This window comes from Danio aesculapii, chromosome 9 (genome assembly GCF_903798145.1).
Source record: "Danio aesculapii chromosome 9, fDanAes4.1, whole genome shotgun sequence".
In the NCBI taxonomy this organism is placed as follows: Eukaryota; Metazoa; Chordata; class Actinopteri; order Cypriniformes; family Danionidae; genus Danio; species Danio aesculapii.
In genome coordinates this window covers 4,427,534-4,440,676 of record NC_079443.1, presented here as the reverse complement: position 1 = coordinate 4,440,676, position 13,143 = coordinate 4,427,534, and the positions used below count along the sequence as shown (strand labels likewise).

Genomic DNA, 13,143 nt, shown 5'->3' with positions numbered 1-13,143 from the left:
TTGGACAGACGCACATCTATATATAGCAGGCGTTTTTCGACTGAACTAAATTTATTTTTGATGTCTTGCTCACAATTGGACGGCCGGAACAAATTGCCTCGGGGGCCGCCAATTGAATAGCCCTGCTCTATGAACATCAGAGACTTATTTTACATCTTGTAAAAAGGGGCATGATAGGTTGCTTTTAAACTATATTCATAAGCTTCGATTATTAAAATATTGAGCCTCAAAGCGTGAAGAGATCTCGCACAGGAGATCTGCAAATTATTATTAGTATTTATTTAATTTTTTTTACTGATGCATATCATATACACCAGGGGTCACCAATCTCGGTCCTGGAGGGCCGGTGTCCCTGCTGGGTTTAGCTCCAACTTGCCTCAACACACCTAGCTGGGTGTTTCAAGTATACCTAGTAAGACCTTGATTAGCTCATTCAGCTGTGTTTGATTAGGGTTGGAGCTAAAATCTGCAGGACACCGGCCCTCCAGGAACAAGTTTGGTGACCCCTGATATACACACTGAAACTGTGACCCTAAAACAAAAAACTGAACCAAACTATGAGATTTTGTATCGTTGTGTTGTGGAGAGTTGCGCTGGATCTCAATGTATATCTTCTAAGTTTCAAAAAAAGAAGCTGAGGTCCTCGAAGTTGTCAAGTTGAAGCAGTTTATTGTTACAGCAGAGTTGGTCGATCGATCTCTCTCCTACCCAATGTCCAAAAATCCACAGCTTATATACAGTTTCTTATCCATAGTTATCATGAGATATGATGTAACATCACCCTATTCCCGGCTCCGATAGGATCCTAGCTTTTTAATTAATGGCTGTATGTTTTTCTGTTTTTACATATCTTAAAGGTCATATAGCATGTGCTTACAATCATGTGTTTGCATATGATCATGTTGTTTCCATACTTTCTAAATGAGTATCCTTATGTATGCCATTTTGGCGAGGGTTGTTTTTGTCTTGTTCAACATATACATTGTCTAAATCAGGCATGTCCAAACTCGGTCCTGGAGGGGCGGTGTCCTGCAAAGTTTAGTTCCAACCCCAATCAGACACACCTGGGCAAGCTAATCAAGCTCTTACTACGCTTTCTAGAAACATCCTTGCAGGTGTGTTGAGGCAAGCTGGAGCAAAAATCTGCAGGACACCGGCCCTCCAGGACCGAGTTTGGACACCCATGGTCTAAATGTATTGCATACGCTCTGTCATAATGTTCTCACTTTGGCGCATGACCTGCTGTGCTTCAGTTGTAAGGCCCTCAATTATAAGGCCCTGCATGTTTGTATGTCTCTTCTGCATCACTTGAATATAGGTCTTTCTAGTTTTAACAGTATATTTTAATAGTAATCTATATTTTAATAGTGGCAGATTATATAGTGATTGCATAATAAAAAAGTTCCACTATGTGCATCAGAAAATCTCCAATAGTTGCACCCATATTATGAATGAAAATCAATGGGGTGAAAGGTGCAGTGTCTGATCGATTGATATTATATATTTGACACTTGCAATTAAACGCATTTCCATTGCATTGAAGATGGTAGGCGTTTACTTTAGATTGACCTGTTGACCCGAACCATGACCTTGAGATTGCTAGCATCATGCTGCAACTTTTAAAGCTATAAAAACAGATGTTGAGTGAAAATACTGTTGTAATAAAGTCATTTTAGTATGATTTATCCCATAGTTCTGAATTATTACCATATGTTTGGAGTTTTAATAATGGTTTATGTACTTTTGGTAACAAGAGTTACTTTATCTATGAGCAAAGATGTGTTTGTGTAAAATATCTTTTTTTAAATAGCTCTCCAATTGAAGTGTTCTTTATAATTGACTTAATTGCATGTTGTGCTTCATTACCACGTTTACTTGCAACTGCACACAAAGACGTTGAGTTTAGAGGACGTGGTAATCTTGCAGAAGTCCTTGAAGGCTAAAACTGTGGGCTGTGATCTGACTCTCTGAAGGAAAGGAGACGGATTGCCTCTGATCTGCCCTACACACTCCCTCAGGCCCTTTTAGCAGAAGCGTGTGTGTGATTCTCAGGGGCCGTATTGAGCTTCAGGGCATTTCTGCTTAATGCCGGGAGAACATGGTGACACGGTGGTTACGTTTTAATTTAAACCTCACTATAAAAAATATCCAAATGTAGTCAACATCATGTCCTGCTATGCTATGGATGTTCATTTTTCTGACGTCTGATTGTTGATTAAAAGTGAATTTAACCATGCAGGAAATGTTACAATTATTTTAAAGCACAGCATGTACACTGTATTTGTTAAAATATCCAGAAACAGCTAGGTAAGGCTTATATATTATGCTGTACTTGCGTTATCCCAAATGTTTAGATGAATGTTCAAATCCAGAGAACTATCAAGTCCAGAGTGTGTTCTGTGTGTTCATGCTAATGACGTCACACAACCTCAATTTCCAGATTAGTTTCATGTAAAACAGGAAAACAGCAGCAAGGCTTTAATAGGATATTGAAGCATGCAGAAGGACTTTGAGTTTCTGTATGTCGTTACAAAATCGGCGCGTTTAAAATCAGCGATGTTTACTGCCTAAATGATATACGCTATAAAGTGGGTCTCAGAATATACAAGAAGCACTGCATTATATTACATTTTTCAGTGCCGTGTAAAATATTTAAATTTATTTTACTCCAGTGTTTCCAAGTGTTTCTGCGCTCGCCTGCTGGCAAGTAAGCAGTTTTTCATCTAAGTTTATGGTTTAACAACTAAATGAATGCTGAAGTCTATTTCATTCATTTTCTTTTCGGCTTAGTCCCTTTATTAATCTGGCATCGCCGCAGCGGAATGAACTTATCCAGCAAATGTTTTACACAGCGGATGCCCTTCCAGTTGCAACCCAAAGCTGAAGTCTATTGAACTGATTATATTTCAATCACAGTACAACATCGATGCTGTAAAAGGAACTGTATAAAATTGAAAAAGTCATATTAACAGTTCACTGGAAGGAAATAGCTTTGGGAAGAAAAACTGGCACTGCATATTCCCTATATAGTGTGTGTTTTATTAGCCTGCACAGAGCAGCATTAGAGGAGCATTATAAGCGAAGCCTAAAATATATTTAGTTTGATATAACTAAGTTCTGCTTTTTCTCCAATTTATCACGATCTGAAGAACAGGAGTCAGTGGACCGTGGCATAATAAAATTTCCCATCAGCAATAGCTTTAACGTTTCTCTTGTTTGACTTCACAGCTTTACTTTGCTTTATATTATCATGATAATAAGAGCCTATTTCCAAAAAAAAAGTGTTCTTTTAAAGTTTTTAAGTATTCTTTTTTTTAGTTCTCAGTGTTGGATACTTTAGCTCATCCATCAACACGATTTCTGCAGGAGTCCCATAGGATGTAATGAAGACCACAACTCCCATGATTTCTTACTCAGTCACGCCTGCATCAAACTATGCCTTTACTTCAAACTACGTCCTTTGTACTGAAAATTACTTCCTGTGCATTTTAAACTGTTAGTTAAAGTAATATGTAGAAATTTTTTACTGTCAATTGTTAACTTGCATTGGTACCTTGCTCTTAAAGGCTTGCAAGAATGTCTGTCTAGATTGTGGCTGCTAGGGACTACTTGTGGCTACTTAGATTATTGTACCAATTTAATAATAATATACTAAAAGTAACAGTACCAGTTTCAGTCACACATTTTTTAATTGAAATGCTATGACACCGTATAGTTATGCATTCTTGATTGTTTGTGGTTTTCCCTCTTGGAAAGGGGTAAAATTTGTTGGCACTACTAACCCTTTATATAGGCTTGTGCAAAAAAAAAAAAAAGCTTAGTTTCTGGATTTTATATGGAGTATAACAGCAAATTAAAGAGTGTGTATGTGTGTCTGAGTGTGTGAGAGTGACCTTTGCGCACTTACCTTGATGCGTCTGAGAAAATCAAAATATGCACCTCAGCTCTCAGAACTACAGGGAGTAAACAAAAACAAAGACTGTGTATTTATGCATCGGCTGCCTTTTGATGTCACCAAAAATCATTCTGCTAGCTGAAACAGAAAAAGTTGGCCAAACTAAGATTCAAAATTTTGGCATTCTGGCATTTTTTCTTTGTTGTTCTCCAGAAGTCACCAGTAAATGGTAAAGTGTTAATGATTTGTTTGAAAGAGATATAAGGGATACAAAATACATTGTTAAATTGAGATATTGCAATATGTATCAATGCGTTAAACAATATGATTTATCACATTTACAATATTTATAAGGTGTAATTTACCCAGAAATGTACTTTCTGCCAGCATGTACACCATCATTTAGTTTCAAATCTATACGATTTAGATTCATCTTTCAAAATCTTAATTTTGCTGAGAATATAATTTTTTTATAAGGAACCTCAGAGATTTCTGCTACTCCATTTTAAAATATAAAAATAATAATAAATAAAGGGGTCGTAAAAATAAATCTAGAATCATCAAATCCAGGTTTTCTGAAAAAATAAGATTGCTGCATAGGATGACAGAATTATAATGCGTACGATATTAAACAGGACATTCAAATACATATGAGACAAAACATGTTAAACAAATTAAGTGTTGTGATTAGTCATTTTGCTATTTGACCTGTTATGAATTTGAAATTTGAGAGTAAATCTAATAAAATCATTTAAATAATATATAATAGTCATTTAAATTCCTGTTTAATTTAATATATTAATTAACAGTATATCTTTTCAAATAAGTTTTAGAAGTACTGATAATTTTAATAATAATAAAACCTTTTTATTTTGGCTTGGTTTATTGTGAGAAAATACTTATGTGAGTTTAGTATCATGATGCGTATCAAATCATGACTTTAAGCATATCGTTACACATCAAGATGAAATATGACGTTGAGACGCCACCGGGATGATGTCCTGGCTGACATTGAGAGGTGTCTGCATTATAGATGTGCGCGTGTCTGGGACTGTCAGAATAAAACATTCTCTTCAGCTCTGCTTGTACAGGCTTCATTTGTTTTCCAGATTTAAATCAAAGGTCACTTTGGACATGGATATTTGCACTGGAATTATAATGAGCTAAATTAGGCCAGTACTGCAAGCATCTGTGTAGATGGTTATGAGTCTCAGTGCAGTACTGGACAAACTGGAGAGCAAAAAAAAAACCAGAAAACTAATGAAGAGTTTTAGAGAAAGCATCGCTTTTTGTTATTGCCTGCACAAAATTCAGCTATTAGACAGGCTTAATTAAAGAAAATTGAAGTGTCTATAATATACTCTCAATTGCCTTTACTGTTTGCTTAAAGTGCGGTCTGCTTTTAAAACTTTTTGATCATGACATCTGAACAACCGAAACTTTGTTTACTTTTAACAATGTTAAAGGCATGTTTATTTAAAAAGTAGGCCTCTGCAAGGTAATGTCTTATTGCATGAACGTCGTCACGCGTTCTGCAAGTGAAGTGAAGTTTTCCTATGCTCAGGTTAGTAGGCGGTAGGGATGGGATAGTTTATGAAGGAAAAAAAAAACCTAATCATACGGTTCTCCATTTATATATATATATATTTAATTTATTATGGGTTATTCACCTTTATTTGGAAAGGACAGTAGAGGTTGCAGACAGGAAAGTATTGGGAGCAGAGAGAGGGGAATGGTCGGCAAAGGACCTCAGGCCAGGAATCGAACTCAGGTCGCCGTGAGCACCATGGTGCTATATGTCGGCACACTTAACCACTAGGCTATTGGCGCCGACTTGATTATATTACACCGTTGATGCTGTTTGTGTGCAAGCGCTTCGTGTGTAAAGCACATTTAACACATTTTTTAGACTCTTTAAACTTTTTTTTTAGCAAATATTTTCAGTATATACCAGAGACTGTAAAAAAATAGTATCTGTGATGTCACCCATAGTTTTCTGTGAGTGCAAATGAAGATACAAGTGGGCGTAGCCAATCATCACTATTTTGTTTGTGCGTCATCGCACTGACCGATGAGAACCGAAAATGAGCAAAGAGGTGGAGCGGAGCTACGGCTTTTCTTTGGGAGAAACGCTTAACACTTCTTTACTGTTCTGACCACATGTGCTTGGTTGTATTCTAAGGTTTAGTCTTGTTTTAATACATTGAGCCACTAATGTTCTTATGACGTTTTTATACAGGATGAAAACGCTATTTACTTCAAATACATCAATTATAGTCGGTGTTAGTAAATGCAAGGCTATTTACGAAATCCGGGCATATCACTGTATGACAACGTTTCAGACTGTATGACAACGTTACAGCTAATCAATCTGTCAGAAGAAAATTATAAATGATAAATAAATTATCTTAAAACAAATACATTTATAGATAAAAGTATATAAGAATTTCACCTGGGAAATGGAGGCCACTTGAAGGGTTTGTGGGCACAATTAAATGCACATCATGCCATATTATCTGATAATTGTAAGAAATAATCCCAAACGGCAATTAACTGTGTAAAGCCACACAAAACAAAACAAAACAAAAATACATTGTATATGCAGAGTTCGTCAACTAATCAACCGGAATCAGCTAAGGGTGACGAGACTGCGAGCAGTGAAACCTAGCTGTCAATCAAGTGGCCACGCCCCTAATTATGCAGACTTGATACAAATAAAAAGGATGATTTGGCTAATTTGTACAAACTTAAATGAGTTCAGTCGTACGAAAATGTACAATTTTAAAAAGGAGGCGTGGCACCAAACCCCACCCCTAAACCCAATCATCATTGGGGGAAGAGCAAATCATTAAAAAAATCTACGAATGAAATGGACGAATTAGCCACTAAATCAAAAAGTTAGGATTTAAAATTGGAATAGCGATCAAGTGATGCTCAGTGGTTAAATAAGTGATAAGTGATATTTACTGCTTAATCGTTTTGGGTAACCCTTTATTTTAAGATATCCTTGCTATACATTTCATATACTTACTACTATACTTCCAATTAATTTTGCATAAATACAAGCAACTAACCCTAACCCACATTCTAACCCTGACCCAAGTAAGTACATGTACTTAATTAATATTACTCAGTAGTTAAATTATGGCCACCTTCAAGTAAAGTGGTCTAGTTTTGTTTATTTGGTTAGGTACAGTACTTTAATCTTGTTTACTGCACAACAAGAGCCTGAGTGCTGTGTTGTCTGTATTAGCTCTTGAGTTTTCTTTGGTCTATGGATCTACTGTATGCTATTTTTGCTAAATCCTTTATTTCCGTGAAATGGCTGAATTATTTTGAATGAATAGAATCGATTGAAAACAACAAAAACAAGTCACGCCGTGCTAACATTAGACCCGTTTTTACTTCATCAAGGTCATGAATTGTCCACATGTGTAAACTGGAGTCTCTCCTGTTGTAGAGTTCATTTTGTACCCGACAGACGCCTCAGGCAAACACTGTCACATTAACTCTCCAGCACAAACCCTTCATTTCCCCATAGAATCTCTGTCTGTCGGTGCCCCTTAAGCTATAAATCTCTCCAAACGTGCACTGACATTTACAAAAGCCTTCATTTGCTCGGAAATTGAGCAGGTATTTTAACATCAAGGAAGGACTTCGGTAAAAGGTAAATAATCCCCAGATATTTGTCAGGTTAAAGGAGCATATATAAGCCATTTTTAAAATGATGGAACAATGAGTTGACTGAAACTGATGTTTATTTTAGAGTTTCTTTGTTGTTGTGTTGTAGTAGCATTATTTGAGTTGCATTACGAAGTATTTCAGGCCTTAAACGTCCCTTGAAGTGCTTTGAAATGTGCATTTTTTTTTTTATTCAATGTTTGACATCATCTCAACTGAAAAATGGAGAGGGCGGTGCATAGAGTAGCTCCTCCCCCTTAAAAATACAATAGTGTTTCATTTTTCTCTCAGCTCTGCCAGTGATGGTGGTTGAGCTCAAGCGCATCAAATGAAAAGCAAATGAGAAGGGGCGGGGCTTGTTGTATACTTGAGAGCATTAGATTGTTAAAAATTTGACAAGCTTTATGCTGCGTTCACACTAGATGTGGAAGTAGCATCAAGCGTGAGTGATTTACATGTTAAGTCAATGCAAAGAAGCGAATAGACATCCTGCGGTGCGATACGCGTGAATGAGGCAGCGCGAATTACGCGTTTTGTGCGAATGAAGCGGCGCGAGTTGAACATTTTGTGCAATTGACGCACTTCAACACGCAAACTGCTTGAGTTGGAAAATCTAAACTTGAGTGGACATTCGCGCCACGTTAACCAATCAGGAGCTTTCTCTACAAGGGGCGTGATTATGATGTAACACCTGTTGTTGGTGTCCTGGGGGGAAATCCTCCTGCTGACACCGGACAGCAGCTCATCCAACTGGGCTCGGCTTAGTCTAAAGAACCGCTGAAAGCTTCCATCATCCTGCTACAGTTTCTGGAGGAGTTGATGAACTCAGAGCTGGGTGCACCTCAGAATGGATCTAGTGGACTCAGGCATGGCTCCAAATGAATCTACGCTGTTTTTTAGTCTTTCTAAAGCACATAAACACAGCTATTCTCTCAATAAAATCCACGTTAGCCATTTAGCAATGAAGCTAGAGTCCTCAGGCAGACATAAACCCTGCCCATCATGCATCCGCATCTATCGTGAAGTGAATTTGATGCGCAAATGAAGCGAGTAAACTCAAAATGTTCAAGCGTGAGTCATGTTCACGTGTTTATGTAAATTTTATAATTTCTAAATGTACATTTTGTCACTGTTTTGAAGCATACTAGCTTATATCCTTAAAACTAACATTATTGTTACTTTTAATTTCATGTGACCTTTAAAGGATTAGTTCTTCCAAAACAAACAATTTTGTCATCAAATTCCATCAAATTTACTCTCCCTTCAGTATTTCTTCTGTTGAACACTAAAGAAGATATTTTGAAAAAAGCGGGAAACCTGTAACCTTTGACTTCCATAATATTTGTTTTTCCTACTGTAACGGAGGCCAGCTAGCGCAGTGCTATGCAGGTAAACCTCACTCCTCTTACCTCAAAAGGTGCTCTAGGACAGATGCTAAAGTCCATGGTCTTTATCCTCCTTGTGAGAGCAACTGACTCCAATGCAAAAAATCGCTGCTTCGATCCCAGCTCTGAGCGGATTGGGTGCAGTAGGACCGGTGAGTTACATGTGGGGGCTCGTCCGGGATGGGAGTGAGGTTTAGGGGTGTGAGTGTAATGAAGGCCAGCTAGCGACGTCCTATGCAGGTAAACATCACTTCTCTGAGCAACTCAAAAGTTGCTCTAGCGCAAGATGCTCAGAGCGGATTGGGTGCTGTAGGACCGATGGGTTACACTAGGTAAGGTCAATGGTTGCATGTTTTCAGCTTTCTTCAGAATATCTTCTCTTGTGTTCAGCAGAATAAGCGTATAGAATATAACGTTTTGGAACCACTCCAGGAAGAAAAATCAGTGAGTAAACGTTCATTTTTGGGTGAACAGTCTCAAATGTAAATGTACTGTACAATATTTGAATGGTTTAGTCACATGAACAGTTGCTGTGTTTCAATATTGACCTTCACAGACCACAGAATATTCCCTTCAGACAGCAGGGTTCACACAACATTAGCTCTGTTGTTTTTATGCGTGACTGCCGGGACCTCCATTAACTGTTTGTTCATTTAACCACAAGAGGGCAAAAAGTCATTCAGATCCACATTATGGAACTAATTAAGGTTTGCCAATCTACTGTGCTCATAATTCATGTTCAGTTATTAGATTTTTTTTAAGCCGCCTTCTAAGGCTCACATGCTTGATCGCTTGCTGAGTTTTGCTTTTATTTAATATGAAAACACTAAATCCTTATTATGTTAAATAGTACAGTGGTGGGACAGTGGTACACTTGGATGCTGTGGTAATGAGTCATAGCCCTATTCATGTACAAAAGTCTACTTTTTGTAGTTATTAAAGGATCAGATCACCAAAATAATAAAAACTACCCCATAATTAACTCACCCTCAAACCAAAATGTAGATGAGCTTTTTTTTTGCCAGACAAACACAGTCGGAGTAGTTTTACATTTTATCCTGACTCTTCTATAAACTTGGTTGGCATATCCAGGAACGTCCACAAGTGTTTATGCCCCAGGGGAAAAAACCCATTAGAATGAATGTGCAGAGATCTTGTGAGGTGCTTATATTTACTTGTGGAAAAAAAATCAATTAATTTTTGCTTAATTTGACATCAAAAGTTGTTGTGTAAGGTTTTTCCACATCTGGTAAGTTTAACAATCCAGATCCCAAGTTGTATATATTACAAAATAAACATATGGAAGCTCATAGGTTGACCACGGGCTTTGATATAGGTTGTAAAGATGTCCCGTCACATCTTGTGAAAATGAAAATTTCCTGCTTTCAGTCTAATTAAAAACAAAAATTGTTTTAGCTACAATTCAAGGTTACCACTATTCATTTCCAATAGAGGGGGAAGAGTTGTTTTTAACAATGCAAGATTTGCCTCCATGCCACGCCCCCAGCTATGACATGACACCAACCAAATCTATGATGGATAATGGTTTTGAATAGTGACTTTTATTTTGAAGCATCCGAAAGTGTAACTCATGCACCTGGGATTCTTCTGTAGTTAACCATCCATTTTTGATCTTTCGATGAAGGGTGGGAATAAACATCATCAAAGAGTATACAAATGAACATCATCTATACGCATACCACCAAACTACCAGGGGGCACCCCTTGCTCTTAAATGTCAAACTATGCCTTCATTTTATTTCGGCTTGATCTTTCTGTCACATCCCAATGTTGACAGTTATGACCTAGCTTTGACGTAAAACACATTCCTAGCGAAGTTCCGGCAATAAACGCATCTCGCAGGAACTGTTTACCACAGAAGATGACAATGAACAAGAAAACTAGTTGGCATTACTGTATAATGTTATACAGTATATTACTCTTACAGTGCTGTGCAGATGTGTACCTAGTACCAGTCTTACATCAGTCGTGCATACATCCAACTCTGGAAGTCAGTGATTAGAGTTTCTAATTTAAAAATTATAAACCGTTCTGTTACAAAAACGCCAATATCCACTTTAGTTACTTCAGTAGACCAATGTATGTGCTCTTGGAAGCTTCAAAATAAAAGCCACAATTCAACACCATTATACAACATGGAAGGGTCAGGATAAAATGTAAAAGTAGTCAGACTTTGTTTGTCTGACAGAAAAAAGTCATGTACAACAAGGGGTTTTTGAGAGTGAGTAAATCATGGGGTAATTTCAATATTTATTTATAATACATTTTATATAGTGCTTTTCTGGGCACTCAAAGCACTTTACACATTGGGGGAATCTCCTTGTCCACCACCAGTGTGCAGCATCCACCTGGATGACGCAACGGCAGCCATATTACGCCAGACTGCACACCACACACCAGCTGATTGGTGGAGAAGAGACAGAGCGATTTAAGCCAATTATGATATGGGGATGGTTAGGAGAATGGACAGAGGCCAGTGGGCTGATTTGACAAGGATGCCGGGGTTAAACCCCTACTCTTATTCGAAGAACATCCTGGGATTTTTAATGACCTCGGTTTAACGTCTCATCCAAAAGTCGGCACTCACTGAGCAGAATGGAGTCCCCGTCACTATACTGGGGCATTAGAACCCACACAGACCGCAAGTTGGGAGCCCCTAGCTGGCCTTACTAACACCACTTCCAGCAGCAACCCAGCTTTCCCATGTGGCCTCCCATCCAGGTACTAACCGGGTACAGCCCTGCTTGGCTTCAGTGGGTGATCATGTGAGAGTTGCAGAGAGCTAGCTGCCTTTATTTTTTGGGGATTTTTTTTATTATAGTTTTTGCAGACAGAAAAACAGATCAGACAGACAAACCCATCATGTAACAATAATCTGTGCAAAATGTGAAGTAAAGCAAGAAACCAGGGAAAATGGTGACACACCGTATATGACCTACAAAAAGACACTGCAAAGGATGTAAAGAAAACTTACAAATCTTCAGGAATTAAACAACATTATCAGTCCTTGTGTTGTGTTAAAAAAAAAAAGACTGAATCCCACATTTTATCAAATTTTGCAGAGTTCCTAGAGATGGCATCTCTGATTCTTTCCAAAAAAACAATCCAAGAAGCCAGTCAGAAAAGAGAGGGCTAACATTTTTCTTCCATAAACAAAGGATACATTTCTTAGCTTTGATCATGCCATACTGAACAGCTAAACGTACATTTCGTTTGAAAATCTCCAGAAAATCTGACCAACCAACTATTGCTATCATTGAGTCATACCTAATTGTAAACCTTAGTGATTTTATTATTTGATGAACTATTACCTTCTAATAAGTCCTTCAAACTCAAAAGCTTGATTTAGTCTATGTATTCTGTATCTATGCGTTATGTATCCTATTCATTCATTCATATTTTATACATTGAATGCCTTTATAGCTTTTCATTTGGTGGTCTTCCAGTCCCAAAGATTCCCCGCTCTATAATTCCATTCAGAAGTTTTCTGACTTTTTTTTTTTTTTCTTCTCTCAATAGAGTCACCTGAAGCAGATGCCGTAATGGACGTCAGCTCTGAGGAATCTTTAGACTCTGAGGTTCTCTATGACTGTGTGATCTGTGGTCAGAGTGGACCGTCCACTGAAGACAGACCCACAGGACTGGTGGTTCTGCTGCAGGCTTCATCAGGTACTAAAAACCCACTATTTATAATTTTTTCATGTGTATAGCAACCCTGAACAATATTAGTTTAGCTAAGGTTAATAACAGGATTTGTTGATGACACCATATCAAAGACAAACTCTTGGTTTGTAAATTTTATAATTGTCATCCCAGCAGACAATAAAGTAATGAGATGGGGCAGGAATTTACATTTACATTTAGTCATTTAGCAGACGCTTTTATCCAAAGCGGTTTACAAATGAGGACAAGGAAGCAATTTACACAACTATAAGAGCAGCAGTGAACAAGTGCTATAGACAAGTTTCAGGTGTGTAAGAAGTCTAAGAAGCAAAGCATTAGTAATGTAAGGTTTTTTTTTTGAGAGAGAGTACAGTTAGTGGTATAGCCAGAGAGGCAGTTACAGATTAGGAAGGAAAGTGGAGACTAAATAGTTGAGTTTTTAGTCATTTCTTGAAGACAGCAAGTGACTCTGCTGTTCTGATGTAGTTAGGGAGTTCAT

At 37.7% G+C, this 13,143-nt stretch overlaps 1 protein-coding gene across 2 annotated transcripts in view; it reads left to right on the top strand.

Annotated features, from left to right (window-relative positions):
* Positions 1–13,143, top strand: part of ubr3 (ubiquitin protein ligase E3 component n-recognin 3) — a 151,766-nt gene that overhangs the window by 61,498 nt on the left and 77,125 nt on the right. For both annotated transcript variants that reach the window (XR_008838320.1, XM_056464685.1), the window contains one exon: positions 12,501–12,650. Coding sequence is in view for 1 of the 2 variants with exons in the window: in XM_056464685.1 (XP_056320660.1) it covers positions 12,501–12,650 (150 nt within the window). In the remaining variant the exon portion in view is untranslated. The remainder of the gene's footprint in view (positions 1–12,500; positions 12,651–13,143) is intronic.